Source organism: Chiloscyllium punctatum, chromosome 1, assembly GCF_047496795.1.
Source record: "Chiloscyllium punctatum isolate Juve2018m chromosome 1, sChiPun1.3, whole genome shotgun sequence".
Lineage (NCBI taxonomy): Eukaryota > Metazoa > Chordata > Chondrichthyes > Orectolobiformes > Hemiscylliidae > Chiloscyllium > Chiloscyllium punctatum.
The window spans coordinates 30,370,838-30,394,725 of NC_092739.1; the positions used below are offsets into that span (position 1 = coordinate 30,370,838).

Genomic DNA, 23,888 nt, shown 5'->3' on the forward strand with positions numbered 1-23,888 from the left:
CCAGAATATTTAAAAAAGGCAACATAAACAAGGTATAAAGGTTATAGTAGCTGTTGAACAATGCAAAGTCTGTATAAAATTATATATTTGAAAAGGTCAACAATATGGGATTACATATGGCACAACGGGATGACAGAGTTGGAAAGTGAAATACTAAACATAAATTTGTTTATTTTGAATTTTTGGTAAAAATTTTATTTTAACTGGCATAAGTATACCTAAGCATAAAGATAACTACATTATTTCATAACTAGGAATGAAGCAACTGATGCTAATTATTTCAAAAATGTTTTGTAGCATATGATGCACTAACTAAACTAATGCACTGACTCAGACAAAGCATGAACTTTGGGACCTATTCTTATGACAGAAAGTTTGGTAATCATTATATTAATGTTGGATCAGGTTGGTCTGATTGATGACAATATAATCAATATAAAAAGTTATGATGCTATTGTGACTACTTTAATAAGTCATAGTGGTCTAATCTATAGATTTGTCCTTTCCACGCTTTAGCCTTCACTGAAAACACACTATTTTTTGTACAAGAAGGTACTATCCTTCTTCCTTCTAGTAAGAATGGTTGAATAAATGTTATCAATTAGTAAAGGAATTTCAAACTTGGACTCTAGTTGTGAGCATTGGACAGTTAAAGGTAACACTATAACAGAAGTTGCTTCATATTTTCCCTAAAAATGCTTTATCAACTGTCATTTTCTGTCATTATCAACTGTCATTTAGCAACTGAAGTATCAGAAAGACAAATTAAGGCTTAACTAAAGTACTACGTAATTTCAAACATGGAATTGTGATTAAATGTATCCATCCAGTGCTGAGTTTAATTTTTTTTCCCTAAGGAACGTAAGAAAAATTAGAGGGAACATTTATTTTAGAAAATTTAAAATTATGTACATGCTTGAAAGAAAATAAATCATAAGTGTACTTTTAAGCAGTACACAGTGTGAGTAATGACTTAAGTGATCAACTCGAATGTTGCTTGCTGCAGCCTTTGCTCCATGTTTGAAGTATTAACTGTTTATTTTCTGAGTAGACTGTAGAGTAGTATCTACTGATAATAGTATTATAAATAATGTGCACTTACTTAAGCATAAACCGAATGATCAATTAGAGTAAGTTTTTGAAACAAAAGCACATTCTGTTGAGAAAGAGACTAGGCCAGAATCCTGAACTGGCATGGTTGTGTCAAAGCAATTGGGCATTGGAATTTTGGTACAAGTCGATCTACTGCTTTCTCCAGGCTTGTCAAAATGCCAACTGGGTGTGGAGGAGCAGCAGGAGAACAGGCTTCTTGCAATTTCTTATCCTGATATCAAAGAGCTGACACTGACAGAACAACATCCCTGCCAGAAACTCCATCAATTGTGCCTTCTTGCAATCAGTGAAACAGCAACCACATCAACACCACCATTTTGTTTTTAAAAACTTCTTTAGCAAAACAACCAGATTATTTTTCTGAACACCAACTCTGCCAAATATTGCAGGATGGTGCCACTCTGCTATAATTGATTACATAGGACAGAGGTCCAAGGGGTGCTGAAAAGGGAACTTTAAAATGATGTGTGTTCCTGAAATTTGGCCATGGTCCACCCCAAGACCAATTGCTGGCCAGCAGTCCTGCTATAGCTTACTTCTAGGGGGGAAACCTATGTCCTGTTTTATTCAGTCCAAGTTCTCTTATGCTCATATTTGAGAGCTTCATACAAGAATCTGCATTAGCATCAACTGTTCTTTGCTGCCTATTAGAAAATCCAAATAATCCAAATATGTTGACGGGATGAAGATGCAGAAGAGCTAGAGGGTCAGTGAATGAAACATACAGGAACCAACTACAACATGCAAATTTTAACCTTTCCATGTGAATCCTTGAAAACTTACAAAAGTGATCTCTCTCTTTCTCTCCTACCTCAGGTCAATACTGAGGCATTCAAGTCCTCTATTACCTCCTACTGCTAACAGACAATGAAAATTTTCCAGTGTTCTCAATCTGCTTAATCTCTACTTCTCCTTTAGAACGACCAGACTACACCAACTATCCCTGCTATATCTCCAAACCTCTACTATTACTGAAATGCAACAGCTACTTGGTGAATGTACCTAGTAGTAAGTGAAATCCAGTATATCGCTTCTTTAGATTTCTAGTAAAACTGGACACAATGGCTCAGAAAAGGCATCATTTGTAAGGTCAAAAGACAAAAACAGGGTGAAAAACTTCTGGAGTGGATCAAAATATTTGTTTCAATCAGAAGGTGAAAAAATGCAGTTTTAATTAAATGCTGCTTTGAATGAATAAAACCTACTGTTATTTTGGAAGGTAGTTGGACATGGGAATGCATAAAATATGTTTGAAGATTGGAACGAAAACCACATGCAGACCAACATGGGTAGATTGGAAGATTTGTCCATCACACAATTGTGAACAAATGATATTGGGCAAAGGGAGCACAACACTGAAAATACAGGACACAACATAGGGGAGAGGTCTGAAGATATCAATAAAAATCAACATTACACAAGCAGTCCATGTACTGTGAAGAAAGAAAGACCTCAATCATCTATTTGTTCTGATCACCAGAATATAGATGCGACATTCTGGCTTTGAAGTAGACATAGAGCGTTTTCTTAAGGGGAGAATGAAGAGTCTCAGAAAAGGGAGTCCGGATTAAGGTTGAAGGTTCTAAAAAGCACAATAAATTAAACCCCTAAGCTTTTTTTTTGACATACACCTAATGCTGTGAACCAGGAAAAATGGATCATAAAGCTTTATAACGATGACAGTGGAAGTGGACTGAGTTAGCAAGTTCACCAGGGGCATGCATGATTCATTGTTTCATGAAATATGCAAACATAACTATGTACAGAAATGACTATTGAGTAAGCATTTCATTTCCCTGAAACTTGGCAAATGGTTTATTTGGCTGGATGATCAATATGGATCAGACTGACATGAACAGCACAGGGTTCAATTCCCTTTCCAACTGGAGTGGGTTCAAGACATGCTTCCTTGTTATACCCACATGGTGGATGCTGTGATCAGAACTGCTTTTGGGACAGACAACTCGAGAAGAAAATATTATTACCCAAGTCAACATATACCAAAAAAAACTATGCAGGGCATTATTTTTCACCTTACTTCCAAAATGATTACATTAACTTCTCTAAAGAACTACTAGAAAGAAATCCATCCCTTATTCATTTCCAAAGCGAGTGCAAAACTGTCCTAAGTCTTTCAGAAAAAACTGATTGCAATAGCACAAAATACTTCACAGCACAACTTCAGCTTTACACCAAAAAGCATTATACCTGCAAGTAGGGCACTCTGATATAGAATGACATCTATTTTACTCAGAAATTATAAAATACCCAATCTAAAGCATGCACCAGAATCCCAGTGTAACGTATTCCAAATTTTTGCTGCTCTCAAACAAAGTGTCATGTTTCCATCTGCACCTGATATACTCCTAATGTTAAGAGAGGATAATTAAAAAATTATTAGTTAGAGAATGCACTTATGATCAAGCATTTGTGACCTTTCCAACACATTTTTCCATGTGTCAAATCTAAACACGTAACAGATATTATATGACTATGTTTCTAAATAACTGGATGAAATGACTATGTTTTCCATAGTTCAATAACATTGAAGCAGCATACAACCAAGATATACTGACTGCCTGCTTAATAAACTTTATTTGCAACTATACTAAAATGACAATTTTATAAAAATAAATGGCAGCTACATTCCCATATTTAAATATTTAGGTTTGTTATTGGGTTTGCAGGACAAAATATCACCTGGATTTAAAAACAAATTTGAATTTGAAATTAACATGATTTGGCATGCACCCACCCAATTTCCGATGCATCAGTATTCAATTTTCCTGGCAGTGTGTAATAGACACACCACCTTGGACTCCCGTGAAGACACACGGAAAGAGATTGCCTTGAGTTGTGTACTATGGTAAAGATAAATGCCTCTACTTCCATGTAATACAGTTCCTAGAATGTGTGTCATACCCTTGATTAAATAAAAAAACCTGCAGATACTGGAATCCAAAATAGACAGGCAGGAGGCTGAAAGAACACTGGAAGTCAGGCAGCATCAAGAGGTGGAGAAGTTGACATTTTGGGCTGTAAATCTTCTTCAGAACTGTTACGAAGAAGGGTTATACCCTGAAATATTGACTTTTCCACCTTCTGATGTTGCCTGGCTTCCAGTGTTCTTCCAGCCTCCTGCCTGTGTATACCTTTATATCAGATGGAGTAGACATACTATCACTCTAGTTTCAGTGCACCATCTTGCAATGTCTCAAAGAAGATGGCAGAGCTAGGTATGGATTCAGAAAGTGATTACACATGGACGAAGCTATTCAGCCCAACAAGCCTGTGCCAGTCATCAGGAAGAGCAATTTAGCTAGTCCTAATCCTCTGCAAATTTGTTTCCTCAGCTACTTTCCTGGTGAAGGCCAGGATTAAATCTCTCTCTACTCTTCAGGCAGCAAAATGCAGACTGTAACCAATTGCTGCATTAAAAATATCCATGCTATCTTTGGTTCTTTTGCAATCACTGAAAAGCTTTGTCCTCTAGTTCACATCATTCTGCCAGTGAAACAAGCTCACCACCTGATCTAGGCAAAAGTGAGGAGAGCAGATGCTGGAAACCAGAGTTTAGATCAAAGTGGTGCTGGAAAAACACAGGAAGCAGGAAAATCACCACCTGATCTGTATAGATCCCTCACAATTCTGAACATGTCTACCATGTCTCCTGTTAGCCTGAAGAGGACAAACCCAGTTGCTCCAATCTAACCCGGTAACTGAAGGCCCTCATCCAATGCTTCTGTCCCCTCTCTAAAATCTACCCTGTAGCCATCTCCCAAAATTTTGAAATCTCTCCAACTTGAAAAATATTTCAAACTAAGTGTCTTTGAACAAGCAGTAAATCATTCTCATAATCTCTTCTTTGGTAGCTATTTGCTTTGACAAATTTCTAAAAATATTGAAAATATATTTTTTACATTAAAACAAAATATTTAAAAATTGTTTTCGCTTGTCACTCCTAAATAATTGATAACTGTTACAAATGGTTAAGGCAATTATTTTTTAAGGAGCACAACAGAAACAATAGAGGAATTAGAGAGTGGGGAAACCTATTGGTGTAGGTACAACTGAATGAGTGGCCTCTTATGCTGCAAAGTTCAATAGTGTTGAGTTATAAATGGAATAGTACCAGCGATTAATGTGTGTTACTCATCTATTAAGATTTTTTTCCTTGTATAGAATTGGTCACATTTCTGCAGGTTATGTATAAATTTTTTTTTGTCCAAACACAATTGAAAATTGACAGGACATGCCCGAAATGCTTGATAGAATGAATACACCAGAATGAGGTACAGGTTTGCAATTTAGACCCTGAGCTTTTAATACAGACATCAACTGAGCAAATCAGAACTTTGTTCTGCTAACACCTTCTAAAGCAAATGATGCGCTGGTGATAACAGTAAACACTTGTCAATATTATTTATTTGCCACAAATTCAAAACTTTTTTTAAGCACTTGACACTATCATCCCATTGTGTATAAGTAACATATAATCATAAAAAATCTTTTTTCCCAGTTAGATGTTTGAAAGTAAAGCAACTTAAATCTCGAATATTGTTTACAGGAACCAAAGGCAATTTTTTAAGCAACTTATCTTTAAAATCACAAATTAGTAAAACCAAAAAAAAACTTAATTGTATCTTAGACTTCAGCAGCACAGCAGAACTATACCATAAATACAGAAGTGAAACCAGTGAAAAATATGACATAAATTTTTGGCTAATGGAGAGAGAAGCAAATGAAATGAAAAAGGAATTCTGAGAGCAGATTTTCAGCAAATAAAATATTACTTAGGCATAATTAATCATTTTTCATACTGCATTACATGACCACACTAATGTATTTCAATTTGATATAGACAGTGAGCAGACTTCATATGAAAATCAAGCAGTATTACTTCAGAAAACATTTTAATATATGGTATAATTAGATAAAATGAATGGGTGCAAATGCAACAGGTAGATCAACTATCCAACTTCATGGGAAGCATTTATTTCACTTCAAACAAACTTATTTTTCCCTGTATCAAGAGTAATGACTGTAAAGACAGCAAATCAATTATTTTGAATGAAGGAAGATCAACAGCATAACAGATTTTAAAATGAATCAGTTTCTGAAAATTGTGGCAATATAACTTTTCACATTGACCTACAATACCCTGTATATTGATCTACAATAATGCTACCTTATCTGCAGGGCTTAATGAATGCAAGATACTTGGGACTTTTTGTATAATCTTGAAACCTTTAGGTAAGGTTTTCTCATAATCAAAGCTTTGATTTCTGTTAAAATTCAAATTGATCTAGATTTTTCCTGTCCCCCTCACATTTTGTCTTTCCTGGAAAAAACTTGAAATAGGCTTTTTTGGCCTTCTTCAATTTTTGGACCCCTCTAGAATTTTTTTAAACATCAGCTTAACAAAGCAGACAAAGCATATGGTGGAAAGAATATAGAAAAGGGAAGAGGCACAATGCTTAAATCTTAACCAGAACTATCTTAAGATAACAATTTAATCTGTATTTCACATTGTAAGTTTCAAAACTAATATTTTAGAATATGCTATGATTGAACAGGTCAGATCCATTATAATGCTCATGTTAACTATGTCAAAACATTGGCAGTAAAATTTTAACAAATACTTGGGGTAAGTGACACTGCAAATTGAATACCCTCAAGGTAAAATGTTGATGCTGTTCCCAAGATGTCTAATTGGCCAATTTCCCAATTCAGGATTTGAGAGTCCAAATGGACAACATAATAATCAAATAATAAACACTGAATGTTACTCTTCGATAGAAGTGCCACTTTTTTCAGGCATTTGATTAGCAATATACGGGTGAAAAAAATCTGAAATCTTTGTTCTGAAGTGTTGCTGGTTGATCATGTTGGCCACCTTTCATTAATGGGTATCAACGCACTTTGTGAGCCCAGGCAATACATTCAATACACACGTCAGCATTAGGCCAGTGTCTTTTGCTATCACCAACTGATCAATCTCTCTTCAATAACTTTCCTCTGCTCCCAGGTGAAATTCTCTGTATCATTTTAATCGGAAAGAAGTGAGGACTGCAGATGCCGGAGAATCAGTTGAAAAGTGTGGCATTGGAAGAGCACAGCAGGTCAGGCAGTATCTGAGAAGCAGGAGAGTCAATGTCGTAGGTGAAGGGCTTATGCCTAAAACGTTGATTCTCCTGCCCTCGGATGCTTCCTGACCTGCTGTGCTTTTCCAGCGCCACCCTTTCGTCTCAGACTTTCTATGGGTCAGGAGTAGATTAGTCAGGACACAGCACTAGAAGGATGGGGACTAACTGGCACAAGGTGGTGAATAAGGTGGACTGATGTTTCTGGATCAAAACCACCTAGTTAATGGAAAATAGCAGGCCTGGGAAGCAGAAATAGGGAAGGAGGATCGGGGAAGGACCGACATGGGGACTCCTCAGGCAGGCAGTTGATCGTAGAATTTGTAAATACGCTCATTTCCCTGAAATCAACTTGAAAGTTCTTGCTTGGATGAATCCCCTCAGTTCCAGCTGCAAAGTGGTTAGCTGAATGTGGAAACCGATTTCTTAGGTTGGAGCATTTTGTCCCGCCCCAATCAACTCAAATCCACTCATTTTAGGTTCATATTTCCCTTGCCCTGGGTAACAGCCTGCCAAAATGTTTTGAGGAAAATGATTGTATATCGCAGGTGGCACAGTGGTTAGCACTACTGCCTTGCAGCGCCAGGGACCCAGATTCGATTCCACCCTCAGGCAACTCTGTGTGGAGTATGCACTTCCTCCCCATGTCTGCATGGGTTTCCTCCAGGTGCTCTGGTTTTCTCCCACAGTCCAAAGGTGTGTAGGTTAGATGGACTGGTCATGTTAACTTGCCTAGAGTGTCCAGGGATGTGTAGGCTACGTGGATTAGCCATGGGAAATACAGGGTAGGGGGATGGGTCTGTGTGGGATGCTTTTCAGTGGATCAGTGTAGAATGGCCTGGTTCCACACTGTGGGGATTCTATTCTATCCTAACATTAGCATATTTCAACTTGAAATTCAAAAGTGTGATGAGATTTCTTTATTCTCCCAAAATTTAGAAGCCCCTCCAAAAATAGAATATTGGTATACGAAGGGCTGATTAGGCAATATCTTAGGGTCATTCAAGATGAACTGAACTCTAACTATACTTTAGGTCTTTCCTCCGATTAATAATCAATATATTATGATAAAGGAAATGCTTTCCAAATGAGGTATAATTTTCAAATCCAGTTCTTGTTATTGATCAGTCCAAAGAATTACTTTAGCAAATATTCTCAAGCTTGATCAAATCTTGCAAAACCAGGACCAACATGCAAGATTCCAGTGTGAGTAAAGACCATCTAGGATCAAATACACCTACAGCAACACACAGTCCCAGCTGATAACAAAAATCATTGCAATTTTCGTGCTGATTCTCTCGATGGTGCAAAAGATTATGTATGTTTGTGATCATGTTTTTGTATATATTTAGCCAATTCTAGTTTTCAGCTAATTGGTCAGCATACTTTCCCATGTTTGGAAATACAGAAACCAAATAAATTAGAGGATAACTAAGTGAATTGCAAAAATTCCAGGAAAAGTCTTTGGAAGCTAATTTTAATGAAGTTAAATTGCCAATAAGCGGAACTGGTTAGGTCAATAACTTAAGGTATATAATTATATTTGCTATTTCTTAAATCCATCGAAAAAGATTGGCAATTTTGTTTTGTAACTCAGGAGAATTTTCTGAAGCTGATGTTGGCAGTAAGCAGCAGAATGGGTGTATAACTTCCCTCAGTGCTATTTGGCTCCTTGTCTGCAAGCAAAGAGTCAGTTAAAAATAAACTTACATTGGTGCGCAGGCTTGGAAGCTATTTTTGTGGAAGCTACATGGGCCTGCATGTTTGTCAATAGCGATAAAAAGGCAGAGGAATAACAGAGTGGAAAAATACACAATCACAAGAATAAAACAAAACATTACTATGTGACAACAAACTTACCTTAACCCCATCAGTCTTCTTATTCATCAAGCTCTTTGCTGCTGTAAGTTAATAAAAAAAAAATTAAACACATATTTCCAAAAGCCACAAGCATGTTCCTTTGGCAAAACCAATGCAGTTTTAACTTGCTGCTGCACCAGTAATAATAGTTAAAGAGCTGCTGCAAGCCAAAACTAATTTTGTTGCAGTTGAAAGCAATCATTCAGCAGAAAAAACCCAAAGCAATTTTATAGACAGCAGGCAAAAGAAAATTATAAATTCACATAGCAAGCATAGATTATTAATCAATCAATCAGGCAGTGATTGCTTCGAGTTGCAAAAATGCCCGATTAGTGGCTTAGGGTCTTACCTTACAGGGAACACGTCCCAAATAAAGTGGAAAAGGGTACAAAATGAAACAAAACAAAACAAAGAGGAACAGAAACAAACGTGTTTGATTAGGTCACAATTTTCTCAAGATTTCCCGACACAAATACACATCAAATGTGTAAAACCTACAAAAGAAATGGGACTTTTATCTGGAACCAACTTACACAATAGTTTCAACCAAAATCAGACAAGATATTAACAAAATCGAGGGATTAGTAAACATATACTTCCTCCAGCTGCTATTAGCATATCTAATGATCAAGACCAGCTGCAATATTATCTCTTTTGTGTAGTCGTTGGTATTTGCTTAAACTAATCAGGCCGACAGAATTAGGAAATTATCATCAGATTTTGTTTGATCAATAGAGAAAAAATATCATCTTTTAAAAGAGTCGAAATTCATGTTTTTCCAGAAACTTATGTTTGATTTGCAAATCGATTTAAATGAGGACATTGCATTCAGATCAATGCTTAAAATTTAGCAATATTACAGCATTTTATTTTGAAATAAAGTTACAATTGAAACAATCTTTGCTTGTACTACCAATGGGATAAATTTCATTAATTTGTATTTAGTGTGTTCAATACTGCTTAAGACCACGGCCCATACATTCCTCCATTCTCCTGCAGTAACTATAGCATTAGGTAAAATTGAGATTCATAGGAAATCAAAAAAGATTTTAAGTAATTGTGCCATTTCTTCAAGGATTTTGCCAATATTTCAAAGCTAAGGCAAAAGATTGGGATAATCTGCATACATATTCAATGCCATTTTACTCAACATATTTGCCATGTTTGTATCAGAACTTTCCCTAACTGGTCCACAAATTTTTCTGTGCTAACCAAATCAAACAATAAAATAGTCATTCACCCAATTTGTCATAAGAGTAAAATTACTGGACCACTGGATCATAAGTAGATCATTCATTGTTAAAGTGTGCGGCTACAAGTGAACTAAATTATGGCTGATGTGTATTTTAAATTCATTAAATCAGTCTTTAATATAAATATTCCTAATTTTAAAAATCTTTCACTCTTATTTTTATGAATTTCAACCGACTCAGCATCCACAGCCCTTGGAAGAAAATTCTAGAATTTCCATTTGCCTTTATGTGATGAAATAAATGTGATGATCCATCTCCAAATTCAAGGTTGTGTCCTCTTGCTCTGGACTTCCACCAGAGGGAGCAGTTTCTCTGCAGCTTTCATGATTGTTTTAGGGCAACTTAAAGATGACAACTGGATCAGTTCTCAGTCATTTAAACACAAGCAAATGTGAACTATGTTTTATGCAACCATTCTTCACAAATTAACTCTTCAAGCTGTGAATTACTTTAAGCCCAGTAGGTAGAAGAACTATGGTAGTTCACCAGATGCTTTCACCAAGGCTACGTGCAACCGAGACACCAATTCCTCTCCTTTGCATGAAAGCTCAATGGGTTGGAATGTAATGTTCCACTTGCTTTTGATTACTTTTCGTGTTTACGCATTTTAATGATTTATATACAAGGAGACTCAAACTGCTTTGCGCCACACTAGCAGCTGGTTTCTTGACGTTGTTTGCTGTTTGTGATAATTTGACTGGTCCATCCCATATTCAAAATGGATTACCTTTCACACTGAATTCTAGTTTTCCCCATTCTATTGGTCTCCCTCTCCACTCATTATTTTTTGCTTTCTTCCCACAGAATAGACCACATCTTCTACATTTGCTACTGATACTAAGCTTAAAGCAAACTTGGACATTCCTTCAGTGAAGTAAATGGATGAAAGACTGGAACGCCAGTTTTGATGCCTGGGTGACACCGCTCATCATATCTCACTACGGGGCATCTTTACTTTTGGTCTATGCTTCAGTTCCTAACCCCCAAACAAATATTGAGATCATAAGAACTCCCCCAAATCTGTGCTATTATTTTTGTTAAAAATTCCTGTGTGGATTCTTCAACAATTGCCTTTCAGAAGTCGACTTTAGCAGCACATTACATCCTGTGATTATTTCAACCGATCATGTTGGTGCCTTTACCACTGCAGCTAAAACGGCACATTCTGCTTTATTAAGGGCAATTGTAATAGTAATTATCCACCCTTCGCTTCCCTGAATCTTGTACTAAAATAATGTCGAATGCAATCTGCCATGGAAGTAGACCAATTCTGTCACATCGCATGACTCATCACTACCTACTGTAGTCCAGTTGTAGCCCAGTTTCCACAAATTTTCGAAACTTAGCTCCTTCACACAGGAACCCAACATTATATTTTGCTGTTTCTATCTCAAATAATTTCTCTCACTTTCTCATTACCTTGATTTTTTGGTTCTGGCTATCTAATGATATGAAAGACATCATGAGCAATGATAACAGTTATTGGCATCAGAAACTTAAGTTCTGAAAAAGGCGACAAAGGTGACTTCATTTTCTTTCAAAATGGACGTAAAACTGTCCTAATTGATTGTGTATACTTTAAAATTGATCATCATAAATTGTTCATTTTGCATTCTTAGCCGAAAACCCAGAAATCCATTAGTCTGTTGAAACATTTGAGCCCCTGGGTAAAATTGGTTAGGGTTGGAAACTCTGACTCTCTGATCTCTTCGGTCAAATGCACAATGTTTATTTCTAATGCAAGATCAAAAGATTTCAATTCCTTGAAATTCCTTGTAATACTGACTATTATATAAAAAAAAGCTTATTAATACAAGGATCAAATTGACATTGAAAATGTGGCAATTGACAAAAATGTCAATTACCACACAGAATTGTTACATAATTAATAAGTAATCCATCATTGATAATTTCAAAATTAGTGGTCCTACTAATCCATAAAATTTCATATCTGCACTGAAGCAAATTTTAAGGTATTTGCACATTTATATATAGACCCAGAGGATATACAGACAACACAACCTGAACACATACCCGAGAAGTTTCTTGTGGCCAGCATTGTTGTGAGAATGGCCCCCTGAAATAGTTAAAGAAAATAAAAATGAAAAACAAATTCTGGCAATTCTCCAAATCATCGTTTGGATACAGCTCAACAGGCAGGTGACTGATTTTTCCTGTCAGTATAAGCCTTGATCATGCAATATTTTTAGTAGCTTACCAAATTCAATGAAGTGCATTTAACAAGTGATGTGTTGTATAACTTTTCCACAAATGGAAAATGATGAGTGCATACAGGTGATATTTACACAGAAGTCTCATTTATCTCTCCAATGGGTCATTTATTAGTGTAAATCACTGCGAGCCAAGTACAACTTGATAAGGTGGATAGCAGTCTTTAAACAAAGTTCCATCTGTACAACTGAGCAACACACTCGGGGCTAATCAGAAATAAAGGAGCAGTGAATGGCATGCCTCCTTGCTTTCCAACTGACTGTGTCTAATTAATCCTTGTTTCTGATATTTCTCCAAAATGTTTAAGACGAGAGCAACTGATGCACACAACTGAACAAAGCAGCATGGTGGAAGTCACAGGCAGAGATGAAGATGCCAATTTTGAAAATGAGGTCTGTAAAATTTTGCCAAAGAAATTGGCAGGGGACCAACAGAGACTTCTGAGTATTGTTGACAGAAAAGCCCCTCATGCCATCTGAAGGAAGGTAGTGGATGCCAACATTCACTTACAAGATTGTGTACCAGTGCTATAAGAAGGTCAATACATCTATCAGTGCAGGGAAGGTAGCAGAGCAGTATTGCGCTTTGCCTTCTTTGCCACCTTTGGTGGCATTTTGAAATATTTCATAAGTAACTTTGCACAATGCATTCTTTTCAGGAGGGACTCTAAGTTGGAATCTTATACCATGGCTACCCAGTGCTCTTAACAATTACTTATACAAACAACCTTAAAACTGTTTCAATTCACTGTTAAAGACTGATATCCTTGTGTGTGTTATTTCAGTTGTCCTATGCCACTTGCCACACATGTAATTTCTAGATTTCCTCACAATTATTCGATCTTTGTGCAGGCAAAATTGGAGAATCATCTTCACAAGCAGAAACAGTAGCCCCAGCTAGTAGCATCACATGGACTGAGATAAAGGTCACAGATTGCATGGGAAGCACTGCATTCTTGTCATGGGAAGCAGCAAAATGTCAGAATATCATTCAAGGTGATAGCAGACTGCCAGTAAACTGCTGCAGTCGTGTAGTCAGTGGAGGCTCCCTACTAGGCACACGCTAGCACTTCAGCCTCAGAACTCTTTAGAAAAGCATAAGCAGCCAATCAGAGATTGGTTCTCAGCTAGGGGTCATATTCCTAAAAGGTCATTAGGCAGCAATTCTCTTCCTTCAATAACGTTCAGGATCACTCTTTGCAAAAAGATTGGTGATTGAAATCTGCTAACTGTTGCAGCTACAATAGGGAACTCAAGACAAGGGCAGCTAGTCTGTGCCTGTCATAATGTCTTTGGTTATTATTTTTTGTGTCTGACTCCTGCCAGGCTGCTGCTTACAAACGTTCCCCACAATAAGAAGTGATCTTCTCAGATCCTGAGGGGAACAGACAGAGTGGATGCTGGAAGGATGTTTCCTCTTGTGGAAGGATGGGGACTACGGGACACAGTTTAAAATTAGAGGATCTTCCATTTAAAATGGAAACAAGGAAAATGTTTTTCTCTCGGAAGGTTGAGTGTCTTTGGAAGTCTTTACCCCAGAGAGCAGTGAAGCCAGATCACTGGCTTTTCCAATACACATTGTGGTCCTACCCCAAGTGACAATCTGCAGCTGAAAGCAAATTTCATTTTCTGTTGTGAATCCTAAGGCAAGTGTATTCTTTTCCTGGGTACCACATTTTCTCCATGTGTCTTTTTAAGAGAATAAGCTGCCCTGAATGAGTTGCTTGCTATCACAAACCAATTTCTATCGTCTGACCACAGTGTGGGTGCTCCTATTGCATACATAAATGGTCTGATGGGCTAAACAATTGTCACACAATGGAGGATAAATGACAGACATTTGCACCTTTTTCAGATAAAGTATCTTTCTTTGCTTCACACCAACCTTTGGGGAACTTCAACTAGGCATCAAGTCTAGGCAACTGTTGCTTGTCAGTTTCTGTAGAAATTTAGACAATAACTCACCTGGCCATTCTAGTGAATTCTGATGTCTCCTTGATGTAATATCTCTAAATGATCCATTTACATTTTAATGACTTCCCAGATACATACCTAGGCATGACTCAAAAAAACCCTGTCTGTACAGAAAACACGAAAATCACCTAACTTGCATGGAGTACACCTTGACAAAGTAACCTGTCAATTTCCTACACACGTTCATGAGGGTATATGCAAAAAATATTCTGTGACTACTTGTCTATTCACTTAGCCTAACAAAATCCATCTGCCGAGTCTTTAGATAGACTTCTCACCTTAGTCCCTGACAAAATGGCAATACCAATAACAAGGCAGAGAACCTCAAGGATTTAGGAAATACACTTGGAATGACACTCTCTGATGCCATTGCTATTCTCTGACTTATCCAGCATTATCCTGCAGAGCACTCCTCAGAAGAAATCTTCTTGCTGTACTTATTCTTCTCCCACCGGTCACCTCAAATCCCTATTTGAGAAGCTCACACATGCAGCAAGCCATTGCTAATGCTCACTACTCTCTGCTGACTTGTGTTGCAGGTGAGAAGAGCACACACTCCTTGGCGATGGCCCTCCAGTGCTGGGATTCTTGACCATGTCAAGGGAGCTGACCCTCTGCTTGTAAACCTTGTGCTGGCACTTCTTGCAATTGGAACTCTGCATCTATCCCTCTGCATCTCAAGGTAGTTTTGGTTAGATACAGACATATCTTTTGCCTGTAGCAAATCTAACAGCATAATGTTAGCAGGCTTGAATGTGAAACCAGCTCTTTGTGATGAGTGCGAAGAATGACAGAGAACAGGGGAAACGGAGTTTAAATTTGCAAATGCATACTTGATATAACCTTACGGAATATTTCATGTTGCGGCAGCAATACATACTGACTAGTAAACTTGTTCTTCTTCACCAAACCTTCCTCCACCCAAACCTCCCCCCACCCACCCCAACGATATAATCTCACATGGTACTTGCACCAATGTTTTCCTATTTGAACTCCACACATAAAATGCTGTATTTTGTATGGAAATCTAAAAGCAGATTGAGGATTATGTCTTCAGGTTTAGGGGAGAGTGTGAAATAATATCTGACCTTCAGTTTCCTTCTAGCGTTGAATTTCTTCAGGCATTCCACAGTCTCTTGTCTATGCATACAAGAAGCAACAGTTGATCGTTGCTGCAAAGTAAAAACAAAAAAAAGAAAGTATCACTGTTTGCATAAGTTCTGACATGTAATACAAGTTTTCTTTTTAAAAACACCCACAACAATTTGTATCTAATTACCTCTCTTTAGGTACTTTTAAAATATCTACTGAATAATTCAAGAAATACACAGATAGCTAATTGGGCTCAGTGATGCTTGCACTCTGTCTAAAGAGTCTGCACCACCTTCCTCAACTATTACTAATGATGCTCATACTTGGCAAAAGCAACAGAAATAGCTGTGGCCAGTTTCAGACAAACTGTCAGAGTCAAATTTGCAATTAAGTTTTGAAAAAATGTCAACGACAATCAGTCCAGATATGGATGGCCAAAAAAACCCAAGTTAATTTGATGTCATAATCCTGTTTTTATTTCTCTTTCAGTACCACTTACTCGTGCGATTTTGCAAGAAAACAAACCACTTAAAAGTACAAGGTTTTGCTTAATATGGAAATCCAAGCAAGATTTCTACAAATTCTTCAACATTTACTGAATGTAGAGAATTATACCACATTTTTTAGGAAAATCAATGAAGGGAAAACTGACTGTCAAAATATTAATGTCATAAAATTTGTTTACTATTAGTACAATTTGCCTGGAGTTAAATGCTTTGCAATTAAAAATATTTATCTCCTGGTACCTTCTATAGTCCTGTAAATTAATTCTGTTATTTTCAACACCAGATTCCCTTTCTAATGTTAAGCCCACAGTCTTGTAATCCTGGAACAAACAACAACCAATACCGTCCCTCACTTGAGCATTTAGCCATCCTTCAAAATGCAGAGGCTGGGACATCAATATTTTTGATTTAAAAAATGCATCGGAGATATATAAACATAAGGTAATATGATTAGATGTACAAAATATTACCAGTGGGTCCACTCAACCTGCAAATTCCTTTAATCAGACCATTGATTTTTTACTCTTGTTTGCATTCCAACTGTTTGAACCTTCAATATTACAGAAGTTATCAGATGGCTGTATTCAAACCAATGCAGGAGTAGCATTTCTGCCTCAGCAATCATTTTTCAGACCTGGAAGGTTTAGCAGGACAGAAACAGCAAATTGCAAGGTATTTGCTGCAGAGCTGAATTTTGATTTTGTTTTGCACAAACAGCTCAAATGTTAGTAAAGAGTTATTAATTTTTGGTATGAAGGGGTTGGATCTTTAGGCTAGGAGATCTAGAATGTATAATTTAAAGAGGCTGAATTTTATACACAGGAACATGACATAGAATCCCCACATAGAAACCATTGTGGTAGCATGCCCATCAGCCCATTGAGTCCACACCGACCTGGCAAAGAGCATTCCACTCAGACCCAACCCCCTACCATGTAACTCTACATTTTTCATAGCTAACCCATCCAGCCTACACATCCTTGGACACTATGGACATTTTAGCATGGCCAATCCATCTAACCTGCACGTTTTTGGACTATGAGAGGAAATCAGAGCAGCTGGTGGAAGCCCACACAGACACAGGGATAAAATACAAACTCCATACAGACAGTCATCCTGAGGCAGGAATTGAACCCAGGACCCTGGTGCTGTGAGGCAGCAGTGCCAACGACTGAGCCACTTTTCATCATGTATCATCCACTCAAAGGCTGTGTTCTGTGAATTTGGTTCTCTGCTCCTTCACCTTGGGAAACAAATAATAAGCCACGCACAGATCTGGACTGGCCAAACACTCAAGTATGTAGAACAACTCTTCGCAGAAGTTCTCAACCTGCACCTCCTCCAACACTAACTGAAACTTCAATCGTATACTGAGAGAATGCTGCCCTTCTGGAGACAATAAACTGAAGTTATTTGGCCTTCATGTGTATATAAAAGCTTGTCTGGCACTTTTTGATGATCAAATGAGCTGTGTGCCTTGGTCAATATATTTGAACTAACCCCACAAAAAATAGATTATTTGATCAATTATCTGATTGCATTATAGAAACTTTGCTGTCTGCAAATTGATAGTCACATTCCCTGCATTGTAAAAGTAGCTCACTTCAAAACTAATTCATTACTTTTGAAGTGCTTGGGGGAAGGCTGAGGACTCCATAAAGGAAAGTTCTTTAACAGTAATAGAATTTTTTAAACTGCTAACTCCACACATTCATTATTTAAGACTGTGCTTCCAAATGATGATCCCAGAGCTTTACATATTTGCTAAGTAACGAACCATCAATAATAATGCATTAAGTATGTGTTATTGATGCAAAAAAGGCAGCAACTTACACAAATCCATGGATGTTTCAGGGCTTCTGAGGCTGTGATTCGTTTGGCAGGATTTATTGTTAACATTTTGTTGATAAGATCCTTAGCTTCTGGAGTCACTGTATCCCACTCTGGTGATGGGAACTACAAGTAAAACAATATAGAGTTAATTAAATGATTGTCAGCAACACAAAATTTACCAGTGGAAATAGATGTGCAATGCACATTAACACAACTATAGGGTCAGATTGTTTAATAACCACAAGTGCATTTTTTTTGCTATAAAAGAAATATAAATTGAAAATCATTAAGATTATTTCAACAAAATGCTCAAATAATTTCTAAATCAAGTATAAATAAAGAAGATGGATACTTGATTTCCTCTCCAAATCTGCCTCTGGTAAGATGCTGCCAAAATGTCTCCCAACTTAAGAGGCTGAAAGTTATGTTTGCGTGAACCGTCATACTAAGAATTAACCTTACACAAGACCAATCTACCTCTAGTTCTTATAGGGACTGAAAACAAAAAACAATTTGAATCCAATTAGCTAAGTGTTGCACATCAATATAATCCAGCCTTTTAGGTAAGACCTTTGTTTTCTTTCAATCTACTATTTCTTGGAATGCCAGATTTTCAGAGATGTTAGCAAATTGTTCATCTAAGTAACTTACTTCTTGATCAACCTGCAAGTTAAACTGATTATAACATTACACACTTGCTGAGTATCACAACCTTGCTCCGGATGTGATCATGCCAGTATCATTAGGAGCACTGAAAGTTTAGATTTGGCAGAAGATATTCTAGATCACTGGGTGGTGGAAACCTATCCACCAGGTTCGGTGTTAGGCAGCAGATAAAAAGATGGTTGGCTACAATATTAGGTTGCATGTTTTGCAGAATGGGGAAAAGCAATCCAAATGGAAAGGTATAATTTTAGCTGGTATTCATTTCAAAATTGATCTTCATTATAAAAAGTGATGAATAACACATTTCTGCCCAAAGGTCAGAGGATAAAAATCCTTTCATGTATCGATATAAAACATTTCAATCGCTTGGAAAGAGTTAGCATGAGCTATTCAATGTACTCACATCATAAGCACCAGCCTTGATCTGCTGGTACAGCCTGTGTTGATCTTCATCCCAGAAAGGAGGGTAACCAACCAGCAGTATGTACAGAATAACACCTGTTCAAATTAAATGAATACTCAATACTGAATACTGCATTTGTGTGGCTGACGCAAATAAGCTGTCTGACATGTTAAGACTGCAATAACTAATTCTAAAAAACAGAGACAGATATAACTTCCCAAACAAAATATTTTAGCGCAATTACTGATGTCACCTTCTCAAAGTATTTTAGGGTGGAGAGTACATATAGTCTATTACTAATCTTCAGATCTTTCCAGCATCCCCACTGTGCACTGAAACCAGCAGTTACTGGGAGCTAAAAAGTCTGTTTCTGAACAGCCTTCATCTGAAATAACTTACCTTTTAGTTTTCAAGAAACATAGATTTTCAAGCCTAGATCGAAGATTTCATAACATGTTTCTTGCAAACAAAATAAGGGCTTTATCAGCACAGGCAAGACTAAAAATCTCTGCCTTTCAAAATTGAGTTGAAACAGAGAGACCCAGTAGGAGAAGTCAGCAGTTCTAATAATTCAAGGTTATAAATGTAAATATTCAGCTTGCACACCACCTAAACAATGAATTCAAACAGTGGAAATGAAATGAAGCGATTATAAAATAAGCAATTAAACATTATTCGAGATAGAACGGATTGTGTAAATAGTGTGACATTTAACAAGACTACATGCTAAATTAATTATCACAAATTTAAGAACATTACTTGCTGAAATGATTACACTCTGATCTAACTTTTGATTATGAAATAGGAGTGGAAACTGATTTAGTTTTACTTGAATACATAAAAATAATTTCATTTGAGCTTTAGGGCTTCCAGCATGAGTTGAACAGCTTTAAAAGCAGGACTTAATAAATTAGCATCCTCGGAAAATAGCTTCTTAAATTTGCTTAATCAAGTATTGAGCTTTACTCTTACGTTCATTGCCATTCTGAAGCTGCTGATTAGTGGGAAGATTAAAGTCGCTTCAGGAAATGTAGGGGCTTTAGGAAAATAGAAAAATGAAAAATTTCACTCATATGTACATGCTACACCAATGCAAATAAAATTTCCACAGCACTTTGATTATCTACATTAACCAGAAGGTGGGCACTACCTATTTCACAATCCTAGTTGGGAACACCACAAAATGTGGCAAGACAATATGACTGGGAGTTCTGACTGAAAAACTATGGAATGAGTGAAGGAACAGCAAGTGAAAAATTAACATAGATAACCCCAAGGTATTCTGATACAGAAGTAGAAAATAAGTTAGTGCAAAACTAGTTCAGGTCCTATAATGTCCTGAAGTGCAGCAGTTTTCTTGCTGCAACTGTAATGTAGGACAAGTAAAGGATACAGTTACAGTTGCTAACTGTAAATTCTATCCAAGAATTCGTGTTACAATCATTTTTGTATATCTCCCAATTAAGGAACTTAAGCACCTTGATTCTAACTTGTAATTGTGACTGAAGTATTCTAAAATTCTGAAGCTATACCTTAATCTATACTCATAGAGGTCAATGATTAAAGCCACATGTGGCATATTGAAAAATCTTCAGATCTAAATGACTTTGAAATGAATATTAACGCTGCGACACACAGTTCTAAACGTTGAAGATATCGGTGGCCGCTGATTCAAGAATACGTAGAGCGAGGGAAGGGAGAGGAAAAAAGGAAAAGAAAAAAAAGGAAAAGAAAACAAAGGAAAGGAAAAAAAAGGAAAGGAAAAAAAAGGAAAGAAAAAAAAGGAAAAAAAGGAAAGGAAAAAAAGGAAAGGAAAAAAAGGAAAGGAAAAAAAGGAAAGGAAGGGAGGGAGGGAGGGAGGGAGGGAGGGAGACTTGATACTGAAAAAGTAAGTTTTATACTTCTGAATAACAAACAGTACAGACAGTATCAGAATAATGGTGTGAGAGAAACTTTAATTACTTGATGGGATTGGAAAAGTTAGGAAAGTTGAGAAGAGCTTTGATGGGACTTTTCAAAATCATGAGGGGCTCCGGTTAAAGCAGATAGGGAGAAGCTGGTCCTGCTGGTGGTAGCATCAAGAATGAGAGAACATCAGCTTAAGGTAATTGGCAAAAGAAGCAATCAAAACGTAACAGAAATTATTTTTATTTTACAGAGCATGGTTTTAGAGTTGACCTCCATCAACTGGCAAGGGAGGAAGTACCCCAGATTTTGACTCATTGACACTGAAAGAAAGAAATAGAGTTCCAAGTCAGGATGGTACATGGTTTGGAAGGGAACTTTCAGGTGGCGGTGTTTCCAATGTACTGCTGTACTTTCCCTTTTAGATGGGTGTTTGGAAGGCATTGTCGAAGGAGCCTTTGAGAGTTACCATGATGCATCTTGTTGCCACACAGTTGCAACATTGCATCTGTGGTGAAGAGTGTGAATATTGAAGGTGGTGAATGAAGTGCAATCAAGCAGCCTACATTGTCCTAGATGGTATCAAGGTTCTTTAGTGTTGTTGGGGCTGCCCTTATCCAGGCAATGCAATTACACTTCAGATTTGTGCCTTTCAAATGTTGTACTGGGGCAGGCCGCAAAATAATTGCTACAGGAAACCCAACCTCTGGTTTGCTCTTATAGCAATGTTATTTACATGGCTGGTCCAGTTCCATTTCTGTTCAATGGCAACCACCAGGATTTGGTATTGGGAAATTCTGTGATAATAATGCCTCTGAATGGCAGGAAGGGAAGACGGTCAGGTTCTCTCTTGTTGGAATCTGTCATTAACTGTTGCACATACGATGGAGAAAGTGCGGACTGCAGATGCTGAATATCAGAGTCGAGAGTGTAGTGCTGGAAAAGTACAACAGGTCAGGCAGCATCCAAGGAACAGGAGAATCGACATTCTGGGCATATACAATGCCAATCTTACTCGTTACTTGTCAGTCCAAACCTGCACACTGTCCAGGTCTTGTTGCATATGGGCTGCTTCACTCCTTGCAATATCAACAATGATACTGAAAACTCTATAATCATCAGCTAGCATCCCCATAACTGATCTTATGAGGGAGGAAATGTCATCAATAAAACAACTGAAGATGGTTGGACTCAGTGTCTGAGTTTACGTTGAGGAAGTCCTAAAATGATGTTCTGGGACTGAGATGATTGGTCTCCAACAACCACAAAATCTTGCTTCGGGTTATTTGTAACTCCAAACAGCAGTGTATTTCCTGCCTGATTCCCACTGACTCCAGTTTTGCTTGGGCTCCTTGATACGCTATTTGGTCAAATTATTGATGTCAAGTGCACTCTCACCTTATCTCTGGAATTCAATACTTCTGTTCATGTTTGGAACAAGACTGTAATGAGGTCTTGACTTGCCCTGGCAGAACCCAAACATCGAGTCAGTGAGCAGGCTGTTACTTTGTAAGTGCTGTTTGATCGTATTGTCAATGACCCCTTGTATCACTTTGTTGATAATCAAGAAGAGACTGGCAGGATAGCAATTGGTGGTGTTAAACTAGCCCTGCTTTTTGTGGACTGAGCATAACTTGGCAACCTTCTACATTGATGAATTGATGCTCTTCTTGTCATGAAACTGGGGCAGCTTGATTGCATTCATGGCAAGCTTTGAAACACACATTCTCAATACTAACACTGCAGTACTAAGGCCCGTAGTCTTAAGAGTATTTAGTGATTTCAGCCATTGCTTGATATCACATGGAGTGAATCAAATTGCCTGAACTCTGGAAACTACGATGCAGGGGACTTCAGGAGGGCGCTGAGATGGAACATCGACCTAACATTTCTAGCTAAAGGTGAACACAAACGTTTCAGCCTGGTTTTTCCACATTGCTTTGCTGTAATTTTCCATACTTGTTTTTGGTAAGTATGTTGGTCAGTTTGCCATGACGAAAGACAATTAGCAAGGTTTATGCAGGTCAAACAGACATTTAACATTAAAAAGAACTCTGACGAGAGCAGTGCACAGGAAGTCAAGCCCCACTGCTGTACAAGTCACATCAAAATTGCAAATGTCTACTTTGCCTTCAAAATAGTCAATTTGTTTCTCTTTAACATTGCTGTCCTGAATTAAAGAGACTTTCACAGGGATCCCTCAATAAATTCAAAAATAACTTGCTCATTGAGAACAAACTTATTCTTTTAACAAATGGCAATTTTTAAAAATTAACTTACTATATGGAATTAAACTATATCCTCCTTAATTCCGGCACACAATATCATATATAGACAAAAGGTGACACAGCCCTGCAGAGTGTTATAGATTTGAAAAAAAAGAGAAAAAACACTTTGTGAATCTAGAGACCAAACTATAAGGGTAGAATGAGTTGATGTCTCATAGTTCTTTTGGATTCCTGTTGACAGGATCAAGTTGCTGTTGGTTGTAAAGCAATAGAAGATCTTCAGACCAGATGTCAGATGCAAATCAGATACAGTTAAGAACCCTGATATCTGAAATGCTCTCAGTTTCACTTTCCCACTTACTTCAAAGACAGAAAGCATTTTAGTTGGTTTTGCTTTCATGACTTTTCTCTTACTGACAGATCACTTCGTTCTAGCCAGTTTTTTCCCAACTGCCATTTTTCAGGAGAGACAGAATTTGCTATTTCCAGCTTTACAGTCCTACACTTTGGTTGAAAACAAAGCAACTTCACAGTTCAGGGGCCATTCCTAGGCAAAACCCAACCCTCAGTCTTTAATTGCCAAACAAACAGCTGCATTTTCTATGAAGAAATCTCACATTTATTTTAAACACTTTTCTTTTCAAAATCATTTTTATAAACATCCTTTTGACTTGAGTTCCA

At 37.3% G+C, this 23,888-nt stretch overlaps 1 protein-coding gene across 27 annotated transcripts in view; it reads right to left on the minus strand.

Moving 5' to 3' along the window:
* LOC140486400 (calcium/calmodulin-dependent protein kinase type II subunit delta) overlaps positions 1–23,888 on the minus strand; it is a 310,372-nt gene that overhangs the window by 46,590 nt on the left and 239,894 nt on the right. For 15 of the 27 annotated variants that reach the window (XM_072585963.1, XM_072586612.1, XM_072585693.1 and 12 more), the window contains exons 9-13: positions 19,075–19,169; positions 18,006–18,128; positions 15,663–15,746; positions 12,404–12,446; positions 9,117–9,157 (exon numbers count right to left, since the gene is read on the minus strand). In XM_072585963.1, coding sequence (XP_072442064.1) covers positions 9,117–9,157; positions 12,404–12,446; positions 15,663–15,746; positions 18,006–18,128; positions 19,075–19,169 — 386 coding nt within the window. The remainder of the gene's footprint in view (positions 1–9,116; positions 9,158–12,403; positions 12,447–15,662; positions 15,747–18,005; positions 18,129–19,074; positions 19,170–23,888) is intronic. The other 12 variants (XM_072586248.1, XM_072586856.1, XM_072585856.1 and 9 more) reach the window with 1 other exon arrangement.